The following is a 27,374-nucleotide window of genomic DNA, read 5'->3' on the forward strand; positions in this document are numbered from 1 at the left end:
GGCTGTGCTAGCAGCAGGGCTGTGGGTGGCAATGTAACACTCTGCTAAAACTTTTAACCAGGGATGTCAAATTCATTTAGCAAAAGCATAACTTATTAATAACACCACCTCCAATTTTTCCCCTTTCTTTTAGTGTTAAGTGGTCAAAGTACATTCTGAAAATGTTCTGCCATTGACAATACAGATGAACAGCCTGAGATATCTTAAGAAAAATAAATGCAACTTCAACAATATGTGTCAGTTTTTCCAAATTCTGTCGGTCTATTACTCACTGTCATTACATATGCATCCCCCCCCCCCATACATTTTCACCCCTGTATCGCAATGCGGGTGCAGCAGCACCTCACCAAATTAAAGTGAAAGCTATCAGGGAAACAGGACAAGTTATTTCCAAGCTTACAAATCATTTACAAATCTTAGTTTTGGCAGTGCCTTAGCAATAAAACTCCACCAATAGTGATTTAAGATAAAGAACTGAAGCTGCTGATTGACAATATTTTGCACAATGTTCAATATCTTTAAATACAGCCACAATAAGTGCTCATTGTTTTTTCAGAAAGCCATACTGTGCCCAGGGTGAGAAGCCTCTAAGTCTTTCTACATAAAGTAGGCTCCTCACAGTTTAACCTGCTCCTGAAACCTGATACCTTTTAGCCTCTATAAATGCATCAATATTGCGGGCCAGATTGGACCCTTTGGCAGGCCGACGCTGGCCCATGAGCCGTATATTCAACACCCCTGCTCTAAACTAAGAGTGAACATAGTAAACAATATTCCTGGTACACGTTAGCAATGTCATTATAAGTTAGCATGCTAAAATTAGCATTTAGATCAAGGTACTAATATACCCAAGTATAGCCTCATAGACCCTCGAGCATGGTTGTAGATTTTGTTATTATAGTTTGTACCCAGGACTCCCAGAAAGCAGTATTGATACTGAGTGGATTATTCTGTTGAACTGAATTGAATAACAGGTATGAAGCTGTACAAAAACATAAAGCTGTGAAGACTTGAGAGTTTAAATAGCAGGTGGGATAAAGATTAAAATGTTCTTTTACAGGCAGGTAGAACACAGCAACATCCTGAAGGCAACACTGAAAATGTGCCTCCTACGACGATGTGGTCAGGTATCACAGGTTCAGCGTGTTCACTGATTTTTTTTTTAAGATGTGTCACAAAAAAAAGTCAAATCCTTCTGACTTCAATAATTGTTGAACAGACCTTGACACTGCTCAAGCAGTTTCTGTCAATATAACAATATAAAAGGCCAACGGACTTTCGATGAAAGACAGATGAATTTAAGAATAACGGACTGAAAAAGAGCTACCTTTTTAAAGAAGGTGAACTGTGATGGCCAGGCATGATTGTCATCTCTATGTTTACATCCCACTTCAGCTGGTTGTCAAACAATGCATAATGTTCTCTGTGGTTTTCATCTTTAACCACGGTTCACATTCATTATCATCAACAAAAAAACATTGCTTTGATTCATTCCTCAAAATCTATCTCTCTGTGTATTTTTATGAATAAACTTCAGAAAAACTTAATTGGCTCCCTGATTGTCGATTTCTGTACAATTGTGTTACCAAATAATCTATCCTTGTTTGGCAATTACAGACACAAAAACACAAAAACAGTTTCTCTCAGTCTGTCATTTGGCACACCTGCAGTTCCTTCTTCAAATGTTGTCTAGAGAACTCAGCAACAACAAAAATCTTTGTTTCAAGCTACATTTCACTGCTGGGACTCTATCTTTGCATCCTAAAAAATAAACAGGTGTTAATTGCTATCTGTGTGGAAGAAAGGCAGATTCTGGTGTGTCATGTAATTTCACTTCAGGAAAAGAAAAGACACAATCAAAAGTCTATTTAGTGCCGTCAGACAGTGGGGGCCAAGTCATGTACCTGGCATTTCATTTAACGCTCAACTCTCACTGATGCTTCTGTTGCAGTTGTGTTTACAGGCATATCATTGTTCTCCCCATGCAAATAAACTCTTCAGCAAATCCACTAATAACTGGTTCTACATCCTTGATGTCTGAACTGCAAGACAGAAAGCATGTAGCAATAAAATTATGTTTAACTACCATTGTATTGTATAATTATTTTGTATTATGCACACAAACCCCACTTAAGCATATTGATATTGTGTACAAAACCAATCATTTATTGTACAGCAAAACACAAAGCAATGCTTAAGTCTACAAGCTAAAATAAAATATGCTGCAATTACCATAAAGAGCTGAATACAGTTCAACTGTGAAAACATGCACGGAGCCAGAGAAGATGTAGAGATGCAAGACTTTTATTTAAATCAAAATCAAGTGATCTTCAAAGATAATTTGTATCCAAGATGGAGCTAGGCATAAAAACAATGAATAAATTCTTAGAAAACAAATAACGGCGCCGCGTTCCTCCAGTTGTCTTCAAGGTGGTGTTGCATCTCGGTTACCTTTATTTTTTTTCTCTCCTCTGTGCACTCTCTCGCAGATGCGGAACACACCCCATTTCTTTCCTCTAGTTGTGGCCTTGGAGAGCCTCCGCCATGAACAGCTTCCCGAGGTTCTGCGAGGTGAATTCCTTCACGTTCTGGCAGTAGTTGTTAATTTGCCCTGTTGGAGGGTAGCCACATGCATCCGTGCACCCCCACACAAAAACACACCCACAGAAATATACATACATACATACACATATATTTGTACACAGACATGCACACACACACACGCACACACGCACAGGTGGAGGCGGGAGATGGGGGGGGGGGGGGAGACAAAACAGCAGCACAGCAAAACATCAAATTAGTTGAGAATGGAGTAAACGGAAGGATCAGAATGTTGTCAGAAGGCGGGGGAGAGCTGAACAGCGTGAAACAGCAGGAAAAGGGGCGGTCGAGTTGGAGATTGAGTCAATAAACTTTAAATTAATGTAATTTCAAGATAATGGCGGAGATAATTACAAAACAGAACCTGAGCTCCTGTGAGGGGAGCAGAGGCGGCTGATGGAGTTTGGAACGAGGGGGGTCTCTGAAATGACGAGTGCTGTCCATGTGTGGAGGTTGTGTGTTTGTGTCAGTGTGTCAGTGTGTATGTACCTGCAATGAGCAGTGTGTCCATGCGCGGTGGAGGCTGAGGGGGCTTGAACATTTTGCTGATGTCCTCCTCAGGCAGAGGGGGCTCCCCTCTGCTCTGTCGCTGGGCGTTCTCCTGCTGCCGCCTCTGGAGGTACTGGAGGAGTGGCACAGAGAGAATGAGGGGTTGCATTAGAAAGGGGATAGGAGCACAGAAGAGCAAAGGAAAGAAGAAAAAAAAACCCCTAAACTTAATAGCATTGGGAGGCAGGGATGTGAGAAGGGAATACATGGTTATAGAGAAAATGGACAGTAAAAGAGAAGGGGAAAGCGTGAGGCGATAGAAGACAGGATGAGAATGTGAGGAGAAGAGAAAGGGTGAAACAATGACATCAGGGAGGTGAGGAGTGGGAGTAACGAAAGTGATAAAAAAAAAAAGGTACCTCAGTAAAAAAAGTCAGGTACAAGTAGAGACAGAGTAAGAGGATGGAAAGAAATATAGTGAGAGAGATGCAGATAGCACAGAGTGGCAGTGGATAGTAAAAAAAGGGAGAGGAGGAAGAAAGACAGACATTGGAAACAGTAACACAGGGGAAGTGAGTTGTAAAGAAACATGGCGATGAAAGAAGAGATAGAGGAGACAGAGGGAGAGAGAAGAGTTATAAGTGCTGACAGGGATGGAGTGATTTGTGGAGGGCTGACAGTCGGTAAATCAGTGAGGTGCCGGGTCTCTGGAGATCCTAAAAGCCTTGTTAATTTGGCAAGATGGAGGAGAGACTGACACAGACCAGTGGAAGGGGAGGTTGCGGCAGATGAGGAGGAAAAACGACGTGGGAGCAACCTGAGTGTTTTCAACACATCCCACAACGCACCTGTACGGGTAACTGAAGCTGACAAAAACTGCTAAGATAAACAATAAGTAAAATATAAAACTATTTGCTGTGATGAATCGTTACTCCTCCAGCTTTTTTATTTATTTATTTATTTATTTTTCTTGTCTACCAATGCGTCACAGCATGGCTGTGCATAATCAAAATGCTAATATATGCAAATTTTTGAAACAAGCAAACAAAAACAGTTTTGCACTTCCACCTTCCATAGATAAATATAGACATACAAATGCTTAGAAAGTATTTACCTTCACACATTAGAAGTAAAAGTCACAAGTAAAAAAAATCTAAGTGATCTAAATTAAGAACAAATATAAAACAACCTCCTTTTAGTCAGCATTTAGTCGAGGCACCTTTCACTGCTATTTTTTCCCAATTCTTCTTTACAAACTGCTCAGGCTCTGTCGAGTTGCACTGGTACTGTAAGGGAACAGTAGTTTCAGAGTCCTGCCACAGAGTCTGAGATGAACTGAGGTCTGGACCCCCGTGTAGTTTTGGCTTTATGCTTGGGGTCGTTGTCTTGGTGGAAAATAATCCTGTCCCAAGTCACTGTTCTTTCACAGACTCCAGCAGGATTCCTCTGTATTTACTTTAGCCTCTATCTTCACAAGCCTTCGAGGGGCTGCTGCAGCGAAGCATCCCCACAGCATGCTGCTGGAAACACCATGACTCATGCTGGGAATGGTGTGTTTCTGGCAATGTGCTGCAGTTGGCATCAGTATCATGCTTAAAAATTCCAATTTTGTCTGGACTAGAGGCAGTAGGCATTTTGTTAAATTTTAATAGTGGGGATGGACCAACAGCTGGAGGATGGTGGCAGGTTAACAAGGGGGACGCAATGTTTGGCATTTTGCTAAAGAGGGGGATGATGCCCCCCTCCTCTCCCCTAAAATCGCCAACTGACTAGAGGACTTATCAGGACCACTCTGTTCTAAGGAAATAAGACTAGAGTCTGACTAAATCCAAATTGCAGTTTGCAGCGTGATTTAGGGTGCTTGACACTTTTGATAAGTATCACTCAACTGAAATGACGTATTTTCAAAAGAACAAAGTGTGGCTCAACATTTACACTTTATTGTTATGTTGCAAACAACATTTTTTGAGCAATGTGATTAGTAAGGCTATCATCATTACCAACAAGATAGTAGTTTTCAGTCTACACTGACTCTGACCTGCATTCAGTGTCTCTGTCCGCAGAAGTAGCCGTCTGTCAGCAGCAGCTCCTGCAGAGCTGTAAGGACAGTATCCAGCACCTTCACCAGGCTGACTGACAGCAGACATTCACTGAACCAAAATAGTTTTCAGAGTCAATGCCACGGGAGGAATTCAGTGTTTGTATGGTTGATTTTATTTCCCTGCCCACCGAAGCGACCAAGGGGAGTCTGCCACTCACAGACAGACTGATTAATCAGTGAATATACAGTTAAGTTAAAAACAAATATACAGCTGGATATCTGTGTGATTCAAACAGATGTCTGTGTAGATTACGCTTCACTAAAAGTGACAGTAATAGATTCATTATTATTCTTATGTTGTTGCTCTTTTTCAACCACAGCTGCTTGTTAGGGTGCATCACATTACTGATTCTGTTTGTGGTGTCCTCTCTCCATTGAAGGTATTTGGGTTAACTGATCTGGTCTAATCCTTGGGTCCCCTTTGGTTCAGGTTTCTCTAATTCAAAAATTAATTGATTCATGTCTGGTTCAGGTAACTGTTCCCCCAGTCCATTTTGGATCATGTCCAACATAAACTCTACATCAGAGCACTAAAACCAGCATAACCTTTGCTTCAAAAGCAATAAAGCTCAAACTGATGACTTTTTCCTGAGTGGTCACAGACTTCTTGGTGGCTTTGTATCCATTTAGTAACCAAATACACTCTCAGCCATGACTTGGCTTGGCTTTCATGCAATTATTTTCTGTTTATACATCAAAAATAATTGTATGGCTCAGAAATAATGACTTGGAAAATATTGCTGAATCATCTAATGGTAGCTGAATTGTATCATTAACCATGAATCATGACTCCTCGGTTCATAAGATTAACTCATTGCTCCATACCTAATCTTCTGCAAAGTGTTGCCTGCTTCTGTCGATGGGAAAAGAAAAGAAAGGAGAAAATTGAAAATGAATAAATCAGGGGGCGTGAGACATAAATTTCCTGATACAAAGACTAACTTGGCCACAGATTGTGCCTGGGAACCTGCTATTTACCAAATTTAGAGGGCTATAAATGAAAAATGGAGCCCTCTGAGCACGGCGCCTTTTTGCAACTTTCTATGATGATTAATAAGGTTCCATTTGTCCGGGAAGCAGCTGGGTCAATAGCACAAGATTACATGGAGCAAGTACCGTAGATGTCTAAAAGGTGTAATAGAGGCTCACTTTCTTTGTCTCTGTGTGCGTTGTTTGCTCATTGTAGAGAATCACATGAAACATGAAAAAGTCGACACCATTAAAGGGGTTGTCTGTGTGATATTGAGTATGACATGAGTGTGTGTGTGTGTGTGTGTGTGTGTGTGTGTGTGTGTGTGTGTGTGTGTGTGTGTGTGTGTGTGTGTGAGGGGCAAGGCCTGCGGGCTGTGATGATGAGAGGGTCGGTAGGGGAGGATGATGGATCATAATGGCCGGAGTGTGGGTGTCTGGCCCGGGGATGTGTGTCTACGTAGGTGTGTGGTTTTTTGTGGCCCAGGTTGTGAATGCCTTGTGTGCATGCGGTGGACTACCTGTGGTCACAGATGCATGTTTGTTGTAAGTCTGCCTAATGTGTGAGAGCTTGGCCGCAGCTTGGTCCGCTGTCGGCAGAGACGATGATGACTCAGCTTGGATTAACATCAACACTTCAGGCATTTCCTCGTGTCCACTTGCAGAGAATAATGTCAGAATAATGTAGTTGTTTGAACGTAGGTGTAAGTTTGTATGCACGCACTCGGCATTCATCAGTGCCTCTCCGCTTCCATTTTCCTGAGTAATGGGTGTTTGTCTATGACCCTTGGTGTTTGCATGCGTTGCCAAATGTTTATGATGCATCTAGTCAAGGTTGGAGTTGCAGATGGTTTGTGGCTGACTTCATCTGTGTGTCTCTGTGTGTTTTGTTTTGGTCTTTTTGGTGCTTCTGGCTGAGTTTGTGCTTGTAGGTGGCGTGTGTGTATATGTGTGTCTTTGCACACAGTATGTGTGTGGCTGTGTGTGTGTTTTTCAAAGTGCTACTGCTGCTGCTTTTAAAAGAAGTTAAAGTTTGTGATGTGTCTCACTGGTACAGCAAAAGAATAAAAACAGAGGATTTTCACTTACTCATTAAAATAAAGAAAGGCTCAATTTATTAATACTAGCTTTGAACCCACATATATCAGATCTCTCTGGGGGGTATTTGAAGATTGTCTGAGCATGACTTGTGGTATTTAACCTTCTGAACCTACTCTTCTTCACATAAGGATGAATGTCTCACAGAAGTAGCCCTTGTAGTGATGAAAATAACCATTTCCTTGAGAGGAGAAATAATGTAGTAGATGAAGGAGAAGCGTGTCTGAAATTGAAGTGATGCTGATCTTCAGTGGGCGCATGTCAGCAGCTGAAGTGAGGTGAGGGATGAACACTATGACAGATATTTGAAGGTTACGATTAGTCAAGCTTATCTCATTAGTGTCTGCTCAAAACAACAGGAATGTCTTTTAAACTTGTCTTTGCTTGAAGCTACTAGTACTGATGTTGGCGGTGATTTAGTTGTTGCCCAAGTAGTTGCTGTTTGGAAGTTAATGGAGCTACTGTTGTAAAGCAAAGCATTGTTCTTCTTACTGTGTGCTTTACTGCAGATGTTTTGTAGTCCTGTGTGTTTTTTTTTTTTAGCCGGTATATTAATCAACCATGTGATCTTGTGAGTGAAAAACGTACCTTAACTGTGATACATAAAAGAGCAATAGCATTACATGTCTATTTTTCCCAGCACTTTGCATCTCATTTTCAAGATCTCGCTTCAAACATCATCTTCAAACATTTTCCTCCTGATGACACTGGTGACGGTTATGACACACCAGTCAGATCCACTTGGAGATAAGTGGGACTTCAGACTAAAAATAGCTGTGCATTAAAAAAATGAAAAGGGCTGCGTTGCTTCAGGTGGCTGTGAGAGAATGAAATACGGTCACGGAAGTCCAATTTGAGTGACAGATTTATGAGCTTGAAGGCTCCTCAGAATTTTGCAACTCTGTAAAGTAGGGCTGAAGGATATGGAAAAAATTTCATATCTCGATATTTATGCCAGATATCTCGATACCGATACGATACGATACGACTATGGGTTCAGTGAAAACTAAGCATTCTTTATAAAAAATTAAAAAAAAAAAAACGAGTCCGAACCATTTTCTGGAAGCCCTCTTTAGTGACTGAATACATGGGAATCATGTGTAGCAATATGGTACGTTATAGCATTTGTAATGTCTTTGTGCCTGTGGACGTCGATTGGTATGGCATTATGCTAATGAATGCATCGGCAATCCGACCTTGCTTGGGCTTGACACAGGAGGACCCAGATGTCCCTGCCGTGTCTTTTAATGCAAGGCACTGTTCATACAGTCCTCGGTAGTGTTGTCACAGTACCAAAATTGGGACCCACCGTACGATACCAGTGAAAGTATCACGGTTCTGAGTTGTATCAGGATACCACAGCGAAAATGAGGCAGATGTGCCTTTTGTCATTTGTAAAAAGATAAATCACTTTTCTATAATACATCAATGATATTTCAATGGAATAAATTACTTATTGACTTATTCATACTTCAAAAACAGCATCAATAAGTGATTAACATAGGGGGGATCAAAATAAAATAAAAAAATAAAATAAAAATCAACCAGCCACCCTCCTCCCCTGACAAGTAAAGAACAGTCCCTTCATAAGTAAAGAACAGTCCCTAAAGTGCGGTGAGGTTTGTGAAAATGTTAACGGCTCGTTTCTCCTCTGACACCTCACATACCTGTGTGCCGCTACGGCTCGGCTGTTCCAGTACTACTGGGCAGTCATGACACCAACTTATTCAACTGGAGCCGGGCTTCTCGGTCACCGGTAGCCTTGCGTCACCAGGCTCTTCACGTACGGCGAAATGCCGGTAAACCACATTATCTTGCGGCGGCCATAGTGCTCCGCCGTATTCCCGTCTGTGACCCCCGTTCAACCCACAACCGGTAAGTTTCGCCTTTCGTTTCTGCTGCTGGTTGAAATCTGTACTCACACAGCGTGCTGAATGATTTAATTTGCTCGAACAAAACTATTTTTAGTCGCAAATGTGTTGTGTGTACTAGCAAGTTGCTAGCAGCAGCACGTCTCCCTCACTCAAGGGGAAGTTTGTGATTGGCTGGCTTTGTTGTCGATCCAAGGCAAGCAGGAAATGAGGTTTGTGATTGGCTGGCCGTAGCTGTACATTTAGGGCAAGCGTAAAAAGGATGTTTGTGATTGGCTGAGCTGTACATGCAAGTCAAGCTGGGGAAACTATATTGTCAATATCGTTGCCTTTTGGGATATTAATATCTTGCATGTTCATATCTCGGTATAGATACGATAACGATATATCGTTCAGCCCTACTGTAAAGTTATCACAGTGGCACTCATCTTATCTTCTGTTATTACAATTAGCTCTTCGCTAAGTCCCGCCCTCGACCAAAGACTGGCACATTTTAGCGTAGCATTGGCAAGCTACAACCAGGTTCCGAAAACTAAATGACAGTACACCAAAGACTCTCATGCTGTACTTTAAGGTTTTCTTCATTTTCAGGCTTTGTGGATTTCAAAATGGTCATGTTGAAACGTGCATGGGGCACATGTATTGCTAACACTTGTTACCCCAAGGGGTTGGAAGGAGATGTACATTGAACATTATAGGTTACTAAAGAAGCCCTTTCATGCTACACTAGCTACTGAAGGTAAGGTATACTGAATGGACACACGTGCTACTTTTGCTTTTTAATGATTATAACAGTGAATAAAGGCCATCCTGCTTCACAGCAACAGTGCTGCTCCTTAATTTTACTGTCTACTGTCTCGAATGCCCGGTGATATGGTGGTTTACTTTTACCCTATGACCTGCAGGCTTTAGCTTTTATTTTTATCTTTTTAACCTAATGTTTGTGCAAGGAGGAACAGGAGGAGCACCGCCAGAGCCCTACAAAGTAACCTCTAGCAGGCTACTGGTGTGCATGTTTCTGACCAAACTGTAAGGAACACACTCCATGAGGGTGGCATGAGGGCCCAGCGTCATCTAGTGGGACCTGTGCTCACAAGCCCAGCACTATGCACCTCGATTGGTATTTGCAAGAGAACAGACCAGAATTGGCAGGTCCACCACAGGCACCCTGTTCTCTTCACATATGAGAGCAGGTTCACACTGAGCACATGTGACAGACGTGAAGGAGTCTGGAGGCGCCATGAGGAACGTAATGCTGCCTGTAACATCATCCAGCATGACTGATTTGGCGGTGGGTCAGTGATGGTCTGGGGAGGCATACTGCAGACCTCCATGTCATAGTCAACGGTACCCTGACTGCTGTTAGGTACCAGGATGAAATCCACAGAGCAATTGTCAGACCTTACACTGGTGCAGGACAATACCCGGCCTCATGTGGCCAGAGTGTGTGGGCAATTCCTGGATGATGAAAACACTGATGCCATTGACTAGCCTGTCTCGTTCCCCTGACCTAATTCCAATTGAGCACCTATGAGACTTTATGTATCGGTGCATCCGATGCCGCCAGGCACTGCCATAGTCTGTCCAGGAGCTCACTGATGCCCTGATCCAGGTCTGGGAGGAGATCCCCCTGGACACCATCCGCCATCAGGAGCATGCCCAGATGTTGTCGGGAGTGCATACAGGCACGCGGGGGTCATACACACTACAGTCACATTATGAGTTGACATGATAAAATTTTACAGATAACGTTTTAAAATGTACAAAAGTAAAGGTTTCTGACTTGAACATTTTGTTCATCAAGACGTGATGTGTGAATCAAGTGTTCTCTTAAATTTTGTGAGTACTGTAGATATTCTTAAAATGCATATTGTAGACCTTTCTGTCTGCTTTTCTCTGAAATTGCCTTTCTGTTTTTGCAAAAATTATAATGCTTCTTCAGGGAGTGCAAAGAATGCAATTTGTGACAGTGTACTCCATACTCGCTCAAACAGGGTGACAGAGTAGCAGTACCTAAAAAAAGGGGGCGGAGCTTTGTGAAAAGTAATTTGTGAGGTAAATTGAAGAAATACAAAATACAGAGTAATGAGATCTGCAGCAGTACAACTGAACCCTACCAGACCCCATTTGATTGAATACAATTTGGACACTGCCCACTTTGGATCCAATGTCCAAATCGTTTGCCATCCAAATTACTATCATAATCATCATTATCAGATGCTTAAAATTTAAAACTGAAGTGATGAAGTCAATGATGTGCATTTGATCATCTGAGACATTGCACTTACACTGCTGTACTTGTTACTGGTAGTACTACAGTGCGTTTCTGTCCTTGGCTAATGTTTTCTTCAGCTGCTTCTTATGAGCCGTTTATACATACGCACTCAAAAACTGGAACAGTGAAAGGCTGTTGTTCATGATAAATGGGACCTCGTGTTGCAGCCTAGCACTGCCTGCTGAGCTAGAGAAGTTTAAAAGGTGCTCAGGAGACAGTTGAAAAAAGCTCAGCTTTGTGCAATGCAAGCGACAACCAGATAAGAGCCAGTCGGGCTCACTTTAAGGCCCCCAAAAATGGAAGCACAGTTTACTACAACGCTCCACCAGTGGATTGAGGATTGCTTACAGTACAGATACAGAACAGCAATGCCAATCAGTCTTGACCATTCAGGTGACATTTTTGTATTACAAGTGTTTCAAAAAACACGCGCTACTGTAAAAAGACAACAAACAAAGCTATTTTGTATTTGAGAATTAACTATGTCATTGGTAGTGCAGCTGGTCTGTCAGTTTGTAAATTATGTGCGTAATACAACATACCAACGGAGCTGCAGATTCACAAGACGCCAGAAACTGCATACTACTTTGTATCTGTATGTGTGAACTGGATGTGTGAAGGCAGTGTTGCATTACCTAGTTTGCCTGTGTGTATCAAAGTGAGTGTAGTTATGAATTTTAGTGAATGCTTATGTATTGCTAACTTTTGCTGTATACTGGGTGGTCCTCTGTGGGTGCATGTACATTAATGTGTGAGCCTGAAGTACCATATTTCTGTGTGTGTGTGTGTGTGTGTGTGTGTGTGTGTGTGTGTGTGTTTGTGTTTGTGCTACCGGGTGCTTGCTGCTTGCCTGCTGTGATTATAGCTGCAATTGGTTGTGTCCATGCCTGAGAGAAATATACCTGCCGTTTTCCTGCTGAGTTTGTGGCTGCAGGTGTGTGTGTGTGTGTGTGTGTGTGTGAGAGAGAGTGCCTCTTTCCCTTACACACATGCTGGTAAGCTGATATTTCTGCTGCTGCTTCTTGCGCTTTGTGTCTGTAGGTGGTGTGTGCAGCCCGTGAAAGCTTGTGTGTATGTGTGAGTGTGCTCGAGAGTTACCTGGTGCTTCTGCTGCTGTTGCTTGCTCAGGTTGCGGCTGTAGGTGTTATACTTGACAATATCTTGGCTCATGTCATCCACCCTGTCCATCAGGAGCTGGAGGCTCTTCTCCAAATGGTTGCTGGGGGGGAAATGCCAGCATGTCATTCACATGGTTTTATGCTGCCATCAGCACACGAGAGCAGCAGTGACATACATTCTTCATATCACCCTGAAGACAAACTTAATTCTTCCTAATTTGAACTTGATCTTTTCTGTTGCTAGCTCGGACACACAATGGTATGGCGGTTTTATCCAAAGCATTTCAGCAATGCAGAAAACTACCATGTAAGGCATTGTTTTGGCCAAGTGTCTCTCCCAAGGACATTTCAACACGTGGACAGGAGGAGCTAAGCATCGAACCGCAAACTCTGTGATTAGTGGAAAACCTGCTCTACCTCCTTAGCCACAGTCAGCAACTCCCCCAAAGATGAGAGCTCCACCTGGGTGAGCATGTCCACATTGCATGGTTTTGGGCTATATAAATAAAACTAGCTTGACACAAGTTAATTTAAAGATTTACGGGTTTTAATCTCTGCTGGAACACCGTGCTGTAATTGTATGTGATTATGAACTCTTCCCTGATATTTGGCTGGATGTGATCTGCTTGCTGGACTCCCTTTACAGCTGGTATTAAGTTGTGGACTGCATCTATCTCAATGCAAAGCATAAATGCAAACAGAATGCACTGCAATCAGAGGGCTATCTGATCCACCAGATCATATCTGCAGATGGTCTCGTTTACATTGATACAAATTGCTAGCCAAGTGTAAATGCAATCTGTGCAGTTTGACCACCTTCATGGGAAAAAACTTCCAGTGGTCCCTCACAATCTTTTCAAGCAAATCTAGCAAGAGATACAAAAAAAAAAAACCTTCCAGAGAAGAAAACTTAGAGGAAACCACAGACACCGACAGATCCTGCATCCTCTGACACATAACCACAAGATGCTCCTTCCCATCACTACACTACAAATGGGAAACAGTGGCTAGTAGTAGGCACTATTCCAAGCTTTAAGATGTCCCCTCAGAGACCTGTGGTTGCAATCTAAAAATGCTACATTCACATTTTTCAACAGTCCATGTTTGCCTTCCACTCTGACCTAATCTTTGAGTTCACCTCCTACCATGTTGCTCTTATGAATCCTGAAAGACATCTAACATGAAACCTCTCTCCGGGGGTTTGAGAGTACTCAGACCTGAGGACCCGTCCTCTTGTCTCTGTGCTAAATCTCTCTGCTCACATCCCTCATTTTTTCCCCAACACTGCCATGCTGACAACTCTCAACATAACTCTACTAGCATTCCTCTTCTCTCTCCTCCCATGAGCCCCATTTTTAACACGATGTCTCACTACTGCCTTAAGTTCAACCTTGACAAGACTGCAGTGCTCTACTTCAAGACGTCTCCCCCTTGTACTTTCCTCTGTGGAATTATATTGTTTAATTTATGAATGTTTGGGTGCTACATAATGCAGCATGTACTGTGGGAAAACAGATTCTGACTGTTTATTTAAATGGCAATTGTACCCGCAAGGACTGCCAGCACTGTGTATGTTTTGGCTGTGTGTGAACTCATGCTGATGTAACTGTTATGTGTGTGTGTTTTATTGTTTGTGTGAATATGTGGAAGAAGAGTGGAGAGTGTTTTGGGTGATTTTCAGTTGCTTTCCTCTCTGCTGTGAGATTTTTCAATTAACAATTTTATAAATCAATATTCCCCACTCTCTCCTGGCTCCTCACACTCTCCATCTTCTCTTGCAAGCGGAAAAAAAATCATCTTGTCAGGAAATAATTTACCAACCCTCAATTTCTTAGATTGTGCAAAGTCTTGAATATAAAAAGAATTGCCACTTACCATGGGTACCACTGAGAAACAAGCTCCAGTGTAACCAGAACTGACCTCAGCAAAACACATTTGCCGTGCCAATTTAAACCAATTCCTTTTGTATTTAAAACCACACACTCTCCTGCTGTGTGAGTGAGGTGTAGCAAAACATGTATGGACATGAGAAGCACAAATGTTAAAGAGCTTCTTCACTCTGTCACTGTGCTGTTGGAGGCTTCATCTACAAGGAGGGCTCCACTGAATGTCCTCCTGTGTCACATAAAACAATGCTTGTACAGTTGTACAAGGACCTTAGGGGCTCTGCAATATTAAAAAGTTAAGTATGCACATGCCAGTTACAAATTTAGTATTCTTGGTGCTATGACGGTAATTAGTAGGAATGGGAACTGATAGAATTTTATTGATACCAATGACTATCAGTTTTGCTTATCGTTCCGGTTCCTTTATTATTTCACTTACTGGTTTTTGCTCGATTGATTTTTGTAAAAGAAAAAATCTGGGAAAAAAAAAAACAAAAAAAAAAAACCCCACCTTAGTGGCATCAATGTTATTATACCATGGGGTATTTACCCTTGGTAATGGATGTGCTGCTCAGTCGGGAAGCAGTGGTACTTGTGCATAGAGAGTCATGGCTGTTCTGGAATTTAAGACCACCTTGGGTAAAAAGATGTTTCAGCAAGGGCTGTAGTGGTATACTGTGAAACTGTACATTTATCATACTGCGTACATTTGCTTAACCATAGCACTGGAAAAAAGAAAAAAGCAACCAGAAGGAGAATCTCGGCTGTTCATTTGCATCTGCCTTTCTCCTTGACTGCCTGTCAGACTTTTTACACAAACTTCCATAGGCCTATAGAAAATGGTTTGGAGTTTAATAAAGAGTTTGTCCAACCCAAAAAACATTTCTGTTTTCCTTCAAGGGTCAGTGTAACTGATAATAATAGTGTAATAATGTATACTGTGAAACTGTGATACTTTGAGACGGTTATTGTACTGTGAAAATGCTGTTGCAACCCTAGTTTCTGCATATTGCTAGTGTTTCCCCCCTTGCTTGAAATGATCATTTTACAGACATTACAAGCTGCACTGTTGTCATTTTTCTTCATGAAATGAAGCCATGCTTTGGACCACTTCTTCTCTTCGGCATAACTTTTTCTTGTTGCACATTTCCAGTAGCAGACACATGAATTTGGCCCCATTGTTATGCAATGCGCACTGGCACAAATAAAGGAATTGATAAGCTCGGAGGCACACAATTCTGATGGACTGGACTATTTGGTTCTTGATTTCCATCCCTAATGATTTGAAATGAAATTAAACAGGGATTTATAATGAAATTTGTTATAATTCACAATCTTCAACACTTATGAATGATGACATCAAAGTCCAATCTTACACCCGAGGTGCTGCAGTTCTGACTGTGCACATTTCACTGCTAGTTACTGAAAAAGCTGTCAGCATTTAAGTACAGTGTACTTATGCATTCTACTTTTTAGTATTAATGTCAGAAAGTATTAGCAAAATGCCAGGAAGTATAAAGTCTGTGGCCAGGGCACACACCAGAACAAACACTACAGGATTACTTTCATGCGCATAAAATTAAGCAGTCATACATATGTAAAATATATGCACACCCTGAAGCCACTCATCGGGATCATCTCAGCTTAGCATCCGGCTGCCATCAACCCACATTCAACTGGTAACACCTTAATTACATTTACATGCAAACACACATACTGATGAAGTCCCTCGAGCTTGCTTACAAACACAGAGAAAACTAATGTAACCACATGCATGCAGATAATTGTATAAGCATTACTGAAGATGGTTTATAATGTTATTCTCACATGCTTGACAATCTGTAACACCATCCACATCACAGCCTGGCACCTGCATGAGGTGTGTGTTAATTCAAGTGATCAAATATTCAGCTTCAAGGCCTGCCTGCTGCCCGTTGCATTGCAGAGTGTTAGGCACAGAAGGTATGTGGACGAATCCTGCAAATGGGCTATCTGTCAGATTTCACTGCTGGTTTCACAGTTAAAAATTTCTTTTAAAATAAGTGTGAGAATATTGTATGACTTTCAGTAGCTCTGATTCTCTTTTCCATAGTTTAGACTGCCGAGCCATTTCCAGTCCCATCGCATTTGCCTGTGAGGACTCTCGTGTGATCGGTTTGTCAACCCTCCACTGCAGTGTCAGAGCTGTAAACATGAAAACTGATGGCCCAGGACCAAATCTCACCACAGCACTTCCCTGCCGCGTCCCTCTGGCTGTGTCAAAATTGATTCTCGCTGACGAAAGCCCATTTAAAACTATTTCATCGAGCAATATGGTAGCTAATTTGTGTGGTGAGCATTTATAATATATGCAAAGGAAAACATTTAGTCAGAGCAGGATCCTTCAAAACATCTGTCGTTTATGTATGTGTCAAGTGTTGGATCTGGACTGTGTGTGTCAGTGTGTGTGTGTGTGTTAGTAAGTGATTCAGTGCACTGGGTTTTTGTTCTATTTTGTTATCGGTTTATATTTTTGAATTTCTGAGTGTATTTCTGTGTCCTTGACACATGCTTGGTAATGACAGGTTGCTAGTACGACTACACCTACTAATACTTTGCTCTGTTCTCTGCTGTGTTTGAGCATGTTCGGTTGTTTCTCTTGTGAATAAAAGCCTGAATATACAAGGAAAACACACTACTGCTCATAAATGTGCACACATTCTCTGGTATTACCAAACACTCAAAAATGTGACGTTACCAATGACACATGCTTGGAAAAATTGCGGAATATTGCATTCTACACTACACAGTGTCTGGTCAAAAGCTCCAAAGGGTTGAATTATTCACACAGGTCAGTGAGCCTTCCGATCAATCCTGAATTAGAAATCAAAGTCTACTGTGGGACTTCCTATCATCACTCATTCTGTTTTAAGGTCAGGTTCAATGGCAGCCCATACAGTGTACTGTATGCGTGCTCAGGCCTACATGCTCATATTCACACAGGACAATAGAGGACAAATTCTAAAACTGTATTGATGTGCGAGCAAAAATGGGCTGACATTCAGTAAATTGAAAGTTCAGAGGGGAGTTCTTTAACAAAGCTGCCAAGGAAGTGACTTCCATTCTTATAATGAGTGTTTTACTCTGATGGAGCCTTTTTAACTGATGGACTAGGGCACAATATGGATCTCTGGCTGGCTTTTGTAGCAGAATAATAGGTTTTAAAAAGTACATGAAACAGCCGAGATCTAACATTGTCCCAACATAACTCCATAGTATTATCTCGGTGATAAAAAAGTATGCATAAAATTAAAATTTTCAGAGCGATTTATGGTGGGTGTGACAGAAATTCATAATCCTTAATGTGACTGAAAATCCTATAGCTTGTTAATTTTATTATATTTAAATCCCTATCTCCTCCCTTCCTGTCCACTATCATTATTTCTATTGCAAGAGACACGGAGCTGTGAGAGAATAAGACATATCTCTTCTTTAAGTCCATCTTATTGGATGAGGTTTGTCTGTCAAAAATAATTTTTCCTCCGTGTATTTCCTTCACAGCAACACTTCCTTTGTGGCAATATGTCTCTTCACCTTCCTCACTCCTCCTACCGCTGCAGCTCTAACAAAGCCTTGCAGTTCTCATCTTTTCTGCCTGCGCTCAATACCATTTTCCCTTATTGAATACATATCATCAGGGTAGTTCTGTAAAGCAGAGAGCTCTGTTTACATATCCTTCCATTGTCCAACATTTCTATGCAGAGGACCAATTACCCTAAGTAGACTGGAGGTAATGGACTGACAAGTTGCTCTTTCACACGGAACAAAAAGTAAATATGAGGTTTAAAGGATGATTTATAATGAACAATGTCAGCCACTATACAGTGGGCAAATCTTAAGGCAGGTGAAGACTGTGGAAACCGGCCCACAAGTGAAAAGCTTTGTGGCCTGACATGAATATATGCTGCTTTGTGACTTTGCACATGTCGAGACTGTTTGGGGGAAAATAGCTACATAAATGAATTTACATTCATGCAATCCATCACCACGATCAACATCATCATCTGTGGTAAGAACAACCCTGTTTGCTGGAGTGAAACTGCATTCACTCAGCCTTAGACGTAGATGACATTGACAAATGGGGCTGCAGATTGGAAAATGAGACAAAAGGAAAAACATTAAATAAAACCCATTATCGTTGTCTTTTTTGGAGGGGTAGAAATGAGGAGAAGAGGGCGGGGCTGTCAGGAGAAGATGTAGAGAGACGGACACTACAATCCAATACAAGGACAGAGCTGCGCAGCAATCTGACAACTTCAGGAAACAATTTCATCTTGCCAGACATCCCATCGGCAGCCGTGCCGGGAAATCCATGGGGAGTGCCATGCTTCCTCTGCCCCATTTTGGGTCATATCAAAAGCTATGTTTAAACTTCAGAGTAGTCATTTGGAAAATGGAATAATATGCAAGAAAAGTGAGGTATTCTTACTCAGTTTACTTGACAATTTCTAACAAATGCCTGTGCTGGAGCCATACTTAGTTGGACAGGCACATGCATTCTGCAGAGCTCTGTATACACGAGTGTTTCATTGAATTCATGACTTACTTGTGTTTCAGGACACAGATGAGAAAAATCACAACAACTCCTGATGCGCTACACTGCAGTGTATAAGTAAGCACAGAGTGTTTAGCGTGCTAACAGTGTGTAAATCAGCACTTTGAGTCGTTATTGTGCTAATTTCTCACACCTGCCCCTGGGAAGCTTCACAGCTGTTGCTCCAATTGCAGCGGTTTATCTCCATAAATGATTGCTGATAAATTCTCCTGAGACTGATGCTGAGAGCCTCTGAGATCTAAATGCGAGACTTTAAGAGCCAGGCTGTGAGTTGAATTGGTGGGGTGATATTTGTTCATATTGTGCTCATTAGTGATGGAAGACAAAGTTTGACGGCAGGTTCTGTTTTTGTGGAGACATTTCTGAATAAATATGTTTTGACATTTAGATATGGCATTTACTGTACCTAGTTTTAGACTGGATATCCCAATGAGACATCAGATACTAACCCAAGGGCACACAGATAAGTTCCTGGAACAAGATAAGTGGTCAAACATGTCTAAAAACTAGAATATGTACGTGGGCTGCCATTTTAGTGTGAGTGACAGATCTGATCCAAACAACAAATACTTGTTGGGGTTTGTTTTATATCTATGATGCACAATACAAACTGAATTTCTCAACTGTCTTGGTGAAACATTTCCATGACTGGCAGGTAACAAATCTTGAGATGTTCTGATGCTTTATCCCTCACCCATTTGGTGCTGCTGTCCAAGCAGGTTAAAATAAGTTTTAAAAGATTAGGCTGGCGTTATCTTCAATCTTTTAATTATCATCAACAAAACAGCAAATCCAAAGAACTGATCCTACTAACAAGTACTGTTTGTGGAGCTACACCCTCATGTAGCTTATGCCTATGTGCCATAGAGGTCCATTATCCTCTACAAACTATTAAACCACACAAAAGGGCCTCAGTGATGCACTGTGTGACATATTCCTTCATTACAGCAAACATGGTCAGTGTAGTTTACACCATTCACTCAGCTCATTGTTGTATCTTCTCCAGGGTATTCCAGTTTATGACACTGCAGGTCCACCAAATCTGACCCTTTCTTCATTAGTGTTGTCAGCTGCGTATTCAACCTTGTAAAAATGATCCGAGTCTGACCCACACATTGTACATTTTAACGATAATTTCTACAGCTAATGATAAATGGTGAAGCAAACTAACAAAGCAGGGTAAACACACACCAGTGTATGTGAGCATTTGCTTTCCAGAGATCACAAATGCAGCTGATGTTTCAGAATAAACTATACCGGCTGTGTTTATTGTAATGAAGGAATATGTCACCCAATGCAATAATATGGCTCTTTTATGTGTTTTTAATAGGTTTTGGAAGACAATGGCACAGAAGTGTGAGCTTTGGCCACAAAACTATTCCCGTTTAGTAAGATAAATTCATTGTTGCATTTGGTCTTTATGGGATTTTTGTGATAATAATAAAAAGATAAAAAAAAAAACACACTCCAAAGAAGTGCTTGAAAACAACACTAAACATGTATGGTATATAAATATAAGCCAAAACACATCAATAGGCCTCTTATTGTTTCTACTGGTACACTTTAGAACAGTGTAGAAGACACAGATTAATGCCCAGGAGTTCCCTAATGTCAAATCAATTTTAATTTAGAAGTAGCTTTAACTCATGTCTGTGAAAGCACCCTGCAGGTTTAAAGAGATACCATGACATGGTTTTAAAGCTTGTAAGACGCTTTTAGGAAGACATTATTCTTCAATAGATATGTATGCACAGTACTATGGTAAGTGTGTGCAAATGAATCAAATTAAGGTGACACTTTGCTTAGTGTTGGATGGTTTGGGGGTGATGCAATTTCCATCAATAACTTGTTTTCCTGCGATTTGATTGTGGGTGATTTTGCACAGAGGCTGATGAGACACACTGAGGTCTGCTGATGAACCTTATTATGACAGTATTTTTTTCCATGCTGGCTTGCGCTCATGTGCTTACAAAACACTATGATGCAGGCAGTGTCATAAAAATAGAAAATGCTGTAATGTAATCAGACGGCATGAAACATGAACGAGGAATTGGACTCTTACATCAAAAGACCGAAGAGCTTCCTACCATTATGATCTTACACGGGTCTCTCCAAGTGCAATGTAAGATTATTAATTTGCATGTTATGTAAACAGGAGCCTTGAAATTCCAAAATAAATAGAAAAAAAGAGAGATTTTATTTGGGGAATAAAAGTTGGGAGAGAAACTAAGTCACTCATGAGTATCTACAGCGGTTAAATCTGTTAGATTGCCTACATGTTCCCTGCAAAGTCGGTGTTAGATTAGAAAATTTACAGCGAGATTGAAGGTCGCGCTATTTTATAGAGGACAGATCTTGATAAACCCACACAATGCCCCCACAAGACCATGCAAAAATATCTTGTAAATGATATGTCCAGAGAAAAACCTATTGGAAATAGCTGATCCAGATACCTGCATTCACTCTTAACATTTTCACTACCAAGGTGTCTGGCCTAAAGCCTTCTTGGTAAAATGGCTGCATGAGCTCACGTCTGACCTGCTTGAGAGGTTGAGCAGTTCGTGCTTGTCGGCGACCGTGGACTTGTCCTCCAGATCCCACATCAGTACGTTGATGAGGTGGGAGTTTTTGATGACTATAGGCACCTCCTCGAACATATGCTCGAAGCCAATGTTAGCCTTCTTCAAGCTGCAGAGTGAAGGACAGGACAGGACAGACAGAGGCAAGAGAAGAGAAGTTAAGTTACAATTTGTCAACCCAAAAAAGATTTTCTTTCATTTCCCCTTTACATTCAGTGCTTTTACCAGTGTTTGCAGACAGAGAGATATTTTGACACAAGACGAACCGGGATTTCCACAATACACATTCTGTGCAGTTAACTAGTGTTAATAAATTTGTATATTGCTGTGTAGAAATTTCCTGATATGGACATCAACCATGCTGCCCAGCCAAGTGGCATCACTTCGTTCTTTATACTGTGCTGAAATGTAGATCAACTTCTATACTAAAACCAGAGGGTACATTATCCATCATTTTCTGTCTGATACAGTGAGTGGTTTTAAGGGGACAGCTTGCCTGGTTATAAATTCTAATTCTCGGCTGCATCAGGATTCTCTCTTGGAAAAATTATGTCTCAATGCAAAAAAGTCAATAATAAATTAAAACCCAAATTCTCTTATGATCACCTGTAACAACTCTGTAAGACCAGGCTATAGGTTCCTTATTGCTGAACCAACTGGATTGTGAAATGTAATGGATGTAAACATATTTAAAGTTTAGATTATGATTCAAGACAACTTGAGAACTTAAAATAAATTTCACAGCCTTTTCATTCTCTGCTACAAAGCCTCGTCCAGCATTAGAAAAGTATGCAGTCTAAACAACTACAGAGCTAACAGTACAATGGCTAAGTGTCAGGGAGAAGAAAACACTAAATTTGTCAGAAAAGCAGCCTATTAAGTATGCATGAATGTTAAATATAAAATCAAAAAATAAATAACACAGACAGAGAATCACATAAAAGGTTCCTAAAAATATCAGGAAAACTCATCTCTGATACAATATTCAAAGGAAATAATCACAAACTTCCTGCAGTTACTGCGTTCATCATTTGGATTAATTGTACAGTTTATCAGTTGTTCTTTACTGTTATTGTTATGTATTAAATATAATATGAAATATCCATTAAATATGTCACTCAGTCAGGGGTCATCAGTTTACTTCATGATAAAAAAGGGGTTCCTTACGGAAAAAGGTTAGGAACCACTGTCCTAATCTTGGCCACTTCTTGAGTTTTGCAGAGCATGTGCAACCGCAGATAGATAGATACAATCTGAGCAGCCCTCCTGGCTTAGAAGCTAAACTATGGAAGAATTTTGGTATGAAGATGAAGGGAAAAGGGAACTGGACAAGAGCCACACTGTGTGCAAGTAAATTCATCTGTTTATCTATTTATGGATCATCACACATACGCAGTTTTAAAGTTGCAAGCACTCACACAGTGAGAAAACTAAATCATGTCCAGAAATCAAACATTTTGATGCATCAAAATGCCTTGATAATTATTTAACAGTCTCATCATAGCTCCCTGAAATAGAATTGACTCTTGAGGTGCCTCGAGATTCACACCCCTACTGTTTATGCATAAAAACTACACGCAGGAGTGAGTGTGAATCAGGGGTGGATATTAGCCAGAAACAAACAAAACTGGTGCCAGGAAAAATCCAGGTCCTAGCTGATCCACAGACACTTTGAACACATTTTAAATGAACCGAGGGTAGATGGGGTTAACAGTTGTTCTACCCCTAGTTGTAATGCATTTAACATCTGTTGTGTTGAGAGCAGAGATCTTCTCAGGTCTGCTTTTAGCTCCACATTTTTATTTATTTCACATATGCTTACAAGAGAGGTTGCAAATGGAGCGTTGTACTGTTACCACTTGGCTTGTACTTCTCAGGAAATTGTACCTCAGCCAAATAAAAGCAAAACGAATAGTAATGTTATGCATGTTGCATTTTGATATCTGAAAATGGTGTGATACGATAGGTTGTCCATATTGCACACCCCGGGCAATGTTAGACTCAGTAGCTTAAATTACTTTTTTATGGGCTTTGCTGATAAGTGTGCAAAGCCCCGACCGATTTTTAACCACCTCTCCTTGTTCCTCAGGAGCTAAAAGCTGCATCTCTCTCTGCTTCTCTGACATGGGCCTGTTAACACAAAATGGAACTTCAAACTTTGCTTAATGTCTCACATAAATCCAATAGCATTGACTGAATGCCTTAGTTCAGCCTGTCACTTGTGCACAGTGCATGAGCTACAAACTAATGTCTGTATATGTGCAAAGTTGGCTTGTTAGACGCGTCCTGCTTGTTATGGGATCAATACGCTCGCTGCATAAATCCACCATGTGCACTGTACCAGAAACAGAGATGTTTATATTATGGCTGTCCGTGTGATGAATAGGGGTGTGGAGCATCATCTGATTCTGATAAGGTAATTTTGAAAAATGTTGTTTCGTATTCCAAGTAGAGAATCACCTCAGGCAAACTTTAGGAAGAGACTCTGAGGCAGCGGAAGTGGACAACCCTGCCTCAGGCTCAGAGTGCCAAGAACAAAAATCAGTATGGATAACAGCACTCTATAAGGAAAATCTATAATTATATAAATACTGTTTGTCATACCTATTGGCGCAATTATCCATCTGCAGTGCTTTAAAATATTTCCTGCAAATTATGACCTTTTCAAATGCCTGCAGAACAACACAAAAAGACATCTATGAGGAAACAGAAGGATAGCACATTCTAGGCAGTACAAATTGCTCAACCCTACTGGACTTTGGCGCACTTAATGCCATGCTCTTTCCAAGTTGGGCCCTGCTGGACAAGGCCAAAGGTTGACTCCACAGGCCGACTAATTTGATGCTTCATATTGTGTGCTGAAGTGGAGGCTATTGACCACTGTCTCCATAGCCCAGCGGACTTGGAGGGCAGTTCAAAGGGATGGGTCTATTCAGCAATCATCTAACCCTGCCTTTCATTTTGAAAAGGTGCACAATATATGCAAGCTTATGTAACATCAAATAAACCAACATGAAAGAGAGTGTTTTTTTTACGCACATTGTAGTGGGGGGGGAATGAAACACTTTTGAAGTTTTGCATCTCCAGAGTGGGAAAAAAACAGAAACATTATTGATATTCAGATTTCCAGTCTATTCTGAAAATAATAGGATCGAGACAAGATTGTTGTTATGTGGTGATATTGTCCTTTCCTGCCCTGCGCTGCCCTCTCTCAATCATGGGCTTATTGGGAACACTGATAGCTACAGATTGGAGCAGTAATAAATCATAGGAACTAATGAAAAGCTGCAGAAATGAGAAGGATCCTGACTCTGGGCCAAACACACTGGGTCAATAACAGAGTTGTCGGCAATAGAGACACACAGGTGGAGAAAAACAGAGGAAATGGGAAAGAGAAATGAAATGATGCGGTTAAATTGTCCCCTCTCCCCACAAATACACTTGCTTTTAGTGAATTTAAAAATGTGTATCTGGAAGTTCTGAGTGGACAGCAATTTGATACCTCCGGGACTTCTTCGTGGAGCTGTTTACTTGCATTCGTCAGTGCATGTGTGTGTCCCTTCATGCGTGTGTTTATGCATGTGTGAGTTTGTGCACTTGGACTACCCTGAACTGCCTGCAAAATGGTCCCCTCATTACATTCATTTTTAGCTGCAATTTAAAAGCAATTACGATAAGCCTTAGGGTCAGAAAAAGCGTAAACATGGTACATTTGTTTGACGGGCAAGGGCGAACTGATAAATCATCATCATCAGCATCAGTCTGCAACTGCTACTAAATGCCTCCCCTGTGGATGCACAAGCCTGTATTTGCATCCATTGAATAAGCAGAATCAAAAGAGCAAAAGGCAAAATATTTTAATTCTGTTTTCCTGTAAGCAATATGAACCCATGTGCTTATATTTATGCACAAATGAAAACACAAGATTTACTTATGAATATCTTTGTGAGTGATCATGAAATCCAATTTTATTTTTGTGTGTTCTGCAATGAGCTACTTACCCCTCAGGTGTGAAATCTTTCTCTTTGCAGATCTCCATGAGTTTGGGAGTAAGCCTGTAGGCCTTGAGGGACAGGGAGCCTTGGGCCGTCTTTATGGGGTCTAGAATGACAAGAGGGTGGGATGCGAAAAAATGAAAATTGTAACACTGCTCTTTGAATCATACTCTCTGGATTCCAGTCCAAACTGAATTCCTCTTAAAGTAAAGCTTTCTAAAAAATGTCCGTTTTGTCCAATTGATCCTATGCAATCAGTTCCATGAAAAATCTGCCTGTCATCTACTGACATACAATCTATATTTAATATTTGTATACAAATCTGAAGGGCTAGAGTGAGACTTGCTCCAGTAATACACAATCACATCCTTAGACAATGATTAAACATAGTAAAATATTGTATTAGTATTAGAATGAAGTGAACATACTTAGAATTTCTAAAGCGCCTTACACCAGCCTTACACCAAACAAGCAATTTCACTTTCAATCAATCAAACAATCAATTATTCTTCACATAAAGTCATATACAGTAAGGTACAACCATCAGCTCTTTCAACTTGTGCATTATAATTTAGTCTTCATTGCATCTCCTTAAATGTCCATGTATCTGGATGGTTCTGGTAATCCATGGTTTTTGGTTGTGAAATAATTTAACTGTAGTTTTGGGTACAGTTGTCTCTGTTGTTTTACAAATTAAGTGTGTTTTGCGAGAGTTGTGGAGCGCTCTAACATCTCAATTGACTGGAATAAGGTGGTCCTAAAACACTTGGCTGTCTTAAGTCAGTCTTTTTCCTCTTGACGTTCTAACAAACTGAACATGTTTAATATCATCATAGTTTTTTTATTCTTGGCTCAGGCAAATATTGATGCCCCATGCTCCAAAATTATCAACAGCCAATAGGTGCTATCTCTCCAGCATCACACAGGAAGCAGCAAACTGGGTAGACAGTAAACATGGAGGGGACTTCAGGGAGGAACGAACATGACAAAGTCTCGGTTTTCTTGTACTGTAGAGAAGGAGGAGAAACTGGTTGAGCTGTGGAGTGAACAATTCAGCATATATCTGATCCCCAGACCAGCACCTAGTTTAGTGAAGAATCTTATTTTTTGAAATGGTTTGCCTGTTTGTCCAAAAGTCTTCCACCACTAAAGTAGTGCAGCTAACCAAAAGAGGCTGGTAGCAAGTTGAGGCAACAAGTACAGTTAGCAAATAGTTTCTTTATAGAATATACTGATAGGGCATTGACGATCATACTGTCCACACGAGGCCTTTTATCTTGTGTTTCTGGAGATATGTGCTTTAGCAGACATGCAAGGAATTATTAATATGTCATATTAGTTGGTGTAGTACTTTCCACCAGGAGCAGGATGGAAAATAACCTCTAAGGAATCTAGTTGTAGTCTTGCAAATAGTAACCCTAAGAGATCCCCAGATTTTGTAAATTCTTTTAGTCTGTGACTAAGCACTCACATTGTCTTCAAGTGTCAGACTTCAGGCTTTTAAAAGTCTTTCTAAAGTCTTCTAGTGTATGGTAGGTATTAGCCATATTTTATCACTATATCTTTCAGGGATATAGTGCCAATAAGCAAACCTTAACTAGATCTGCACATCGAATTTGGTATGATATGACAAAACAATAATAATGTTTATTTTCCATTCATGGTAAACAGTGCCAAGGGTCTCCATTGTGCAATGCCCACCATCTTGAACCAGTTACTATATAGTCTCTAACCCAGAATGTATATTGTCATACAAGAGATGAAAGTGCCTAGCAGTTATGAGTATTTATACAGCACT

General features: G+C 40.8%; 1 protein-coding gene across 1 annotated transcript in view; it reads right to left on the reverse strand.

Moving 5' to 3' along the window:
• Nucleotides 1-2,288: 2,288 nt before the first annotated feature.
• The window catches only part of LOC117266318 (eukaryotic translation initiation factor 3 subunit H), a 77,786-nt gene continuing 52,700 nt past the window's right edge, over nucleotides 2,289-27,374 (reverse strand). Inside the window, exons 4-8 of the mRNA XM_033641453.2 lie at nucleotides 25,583-25,682; nucleotides 21,541-21,690; nucleotides 12,503-12,623; nucleotides 3,091-3,223; nucleotides 2,289-2,611 (exon numbers count right to left, since the gene is read on the reverse strand). Of these exons, the coding sequence (XP_033497344.1) occupies nucleotides 2,517-2,611; nucleotides 3,091-3,223; nucleotides 12,503-12,623; nucleotides 21,541-21,690; nucleotides 25,583-25,682 (599 nt within the window). The 3' untranslated portion in view covers nucleotides 2,289-2,516. The remainder of the gene's footprint in view (nucleotides 2,612-3,090; nucleotides 3,224-12,502; nucleotides 12,624-21,540; nucleotides 21,691-25,582; nucleotides 25,683-27,374) is intronic.

Source organism: Epinephelus lanceolatus, chromosome 10, assembly GCF_041903045.1.
Source record: "Epinephelus lanceolatus isolate andai-2023 chromosome 10, ASM4190304v1, whole genome shotgun sequence".
NCBI lineage: Eukaryota > Metazoa > Chordata > Actinopteri > Perciformes > Serranidae > Epinephelus > Epinephelus lanceolatus.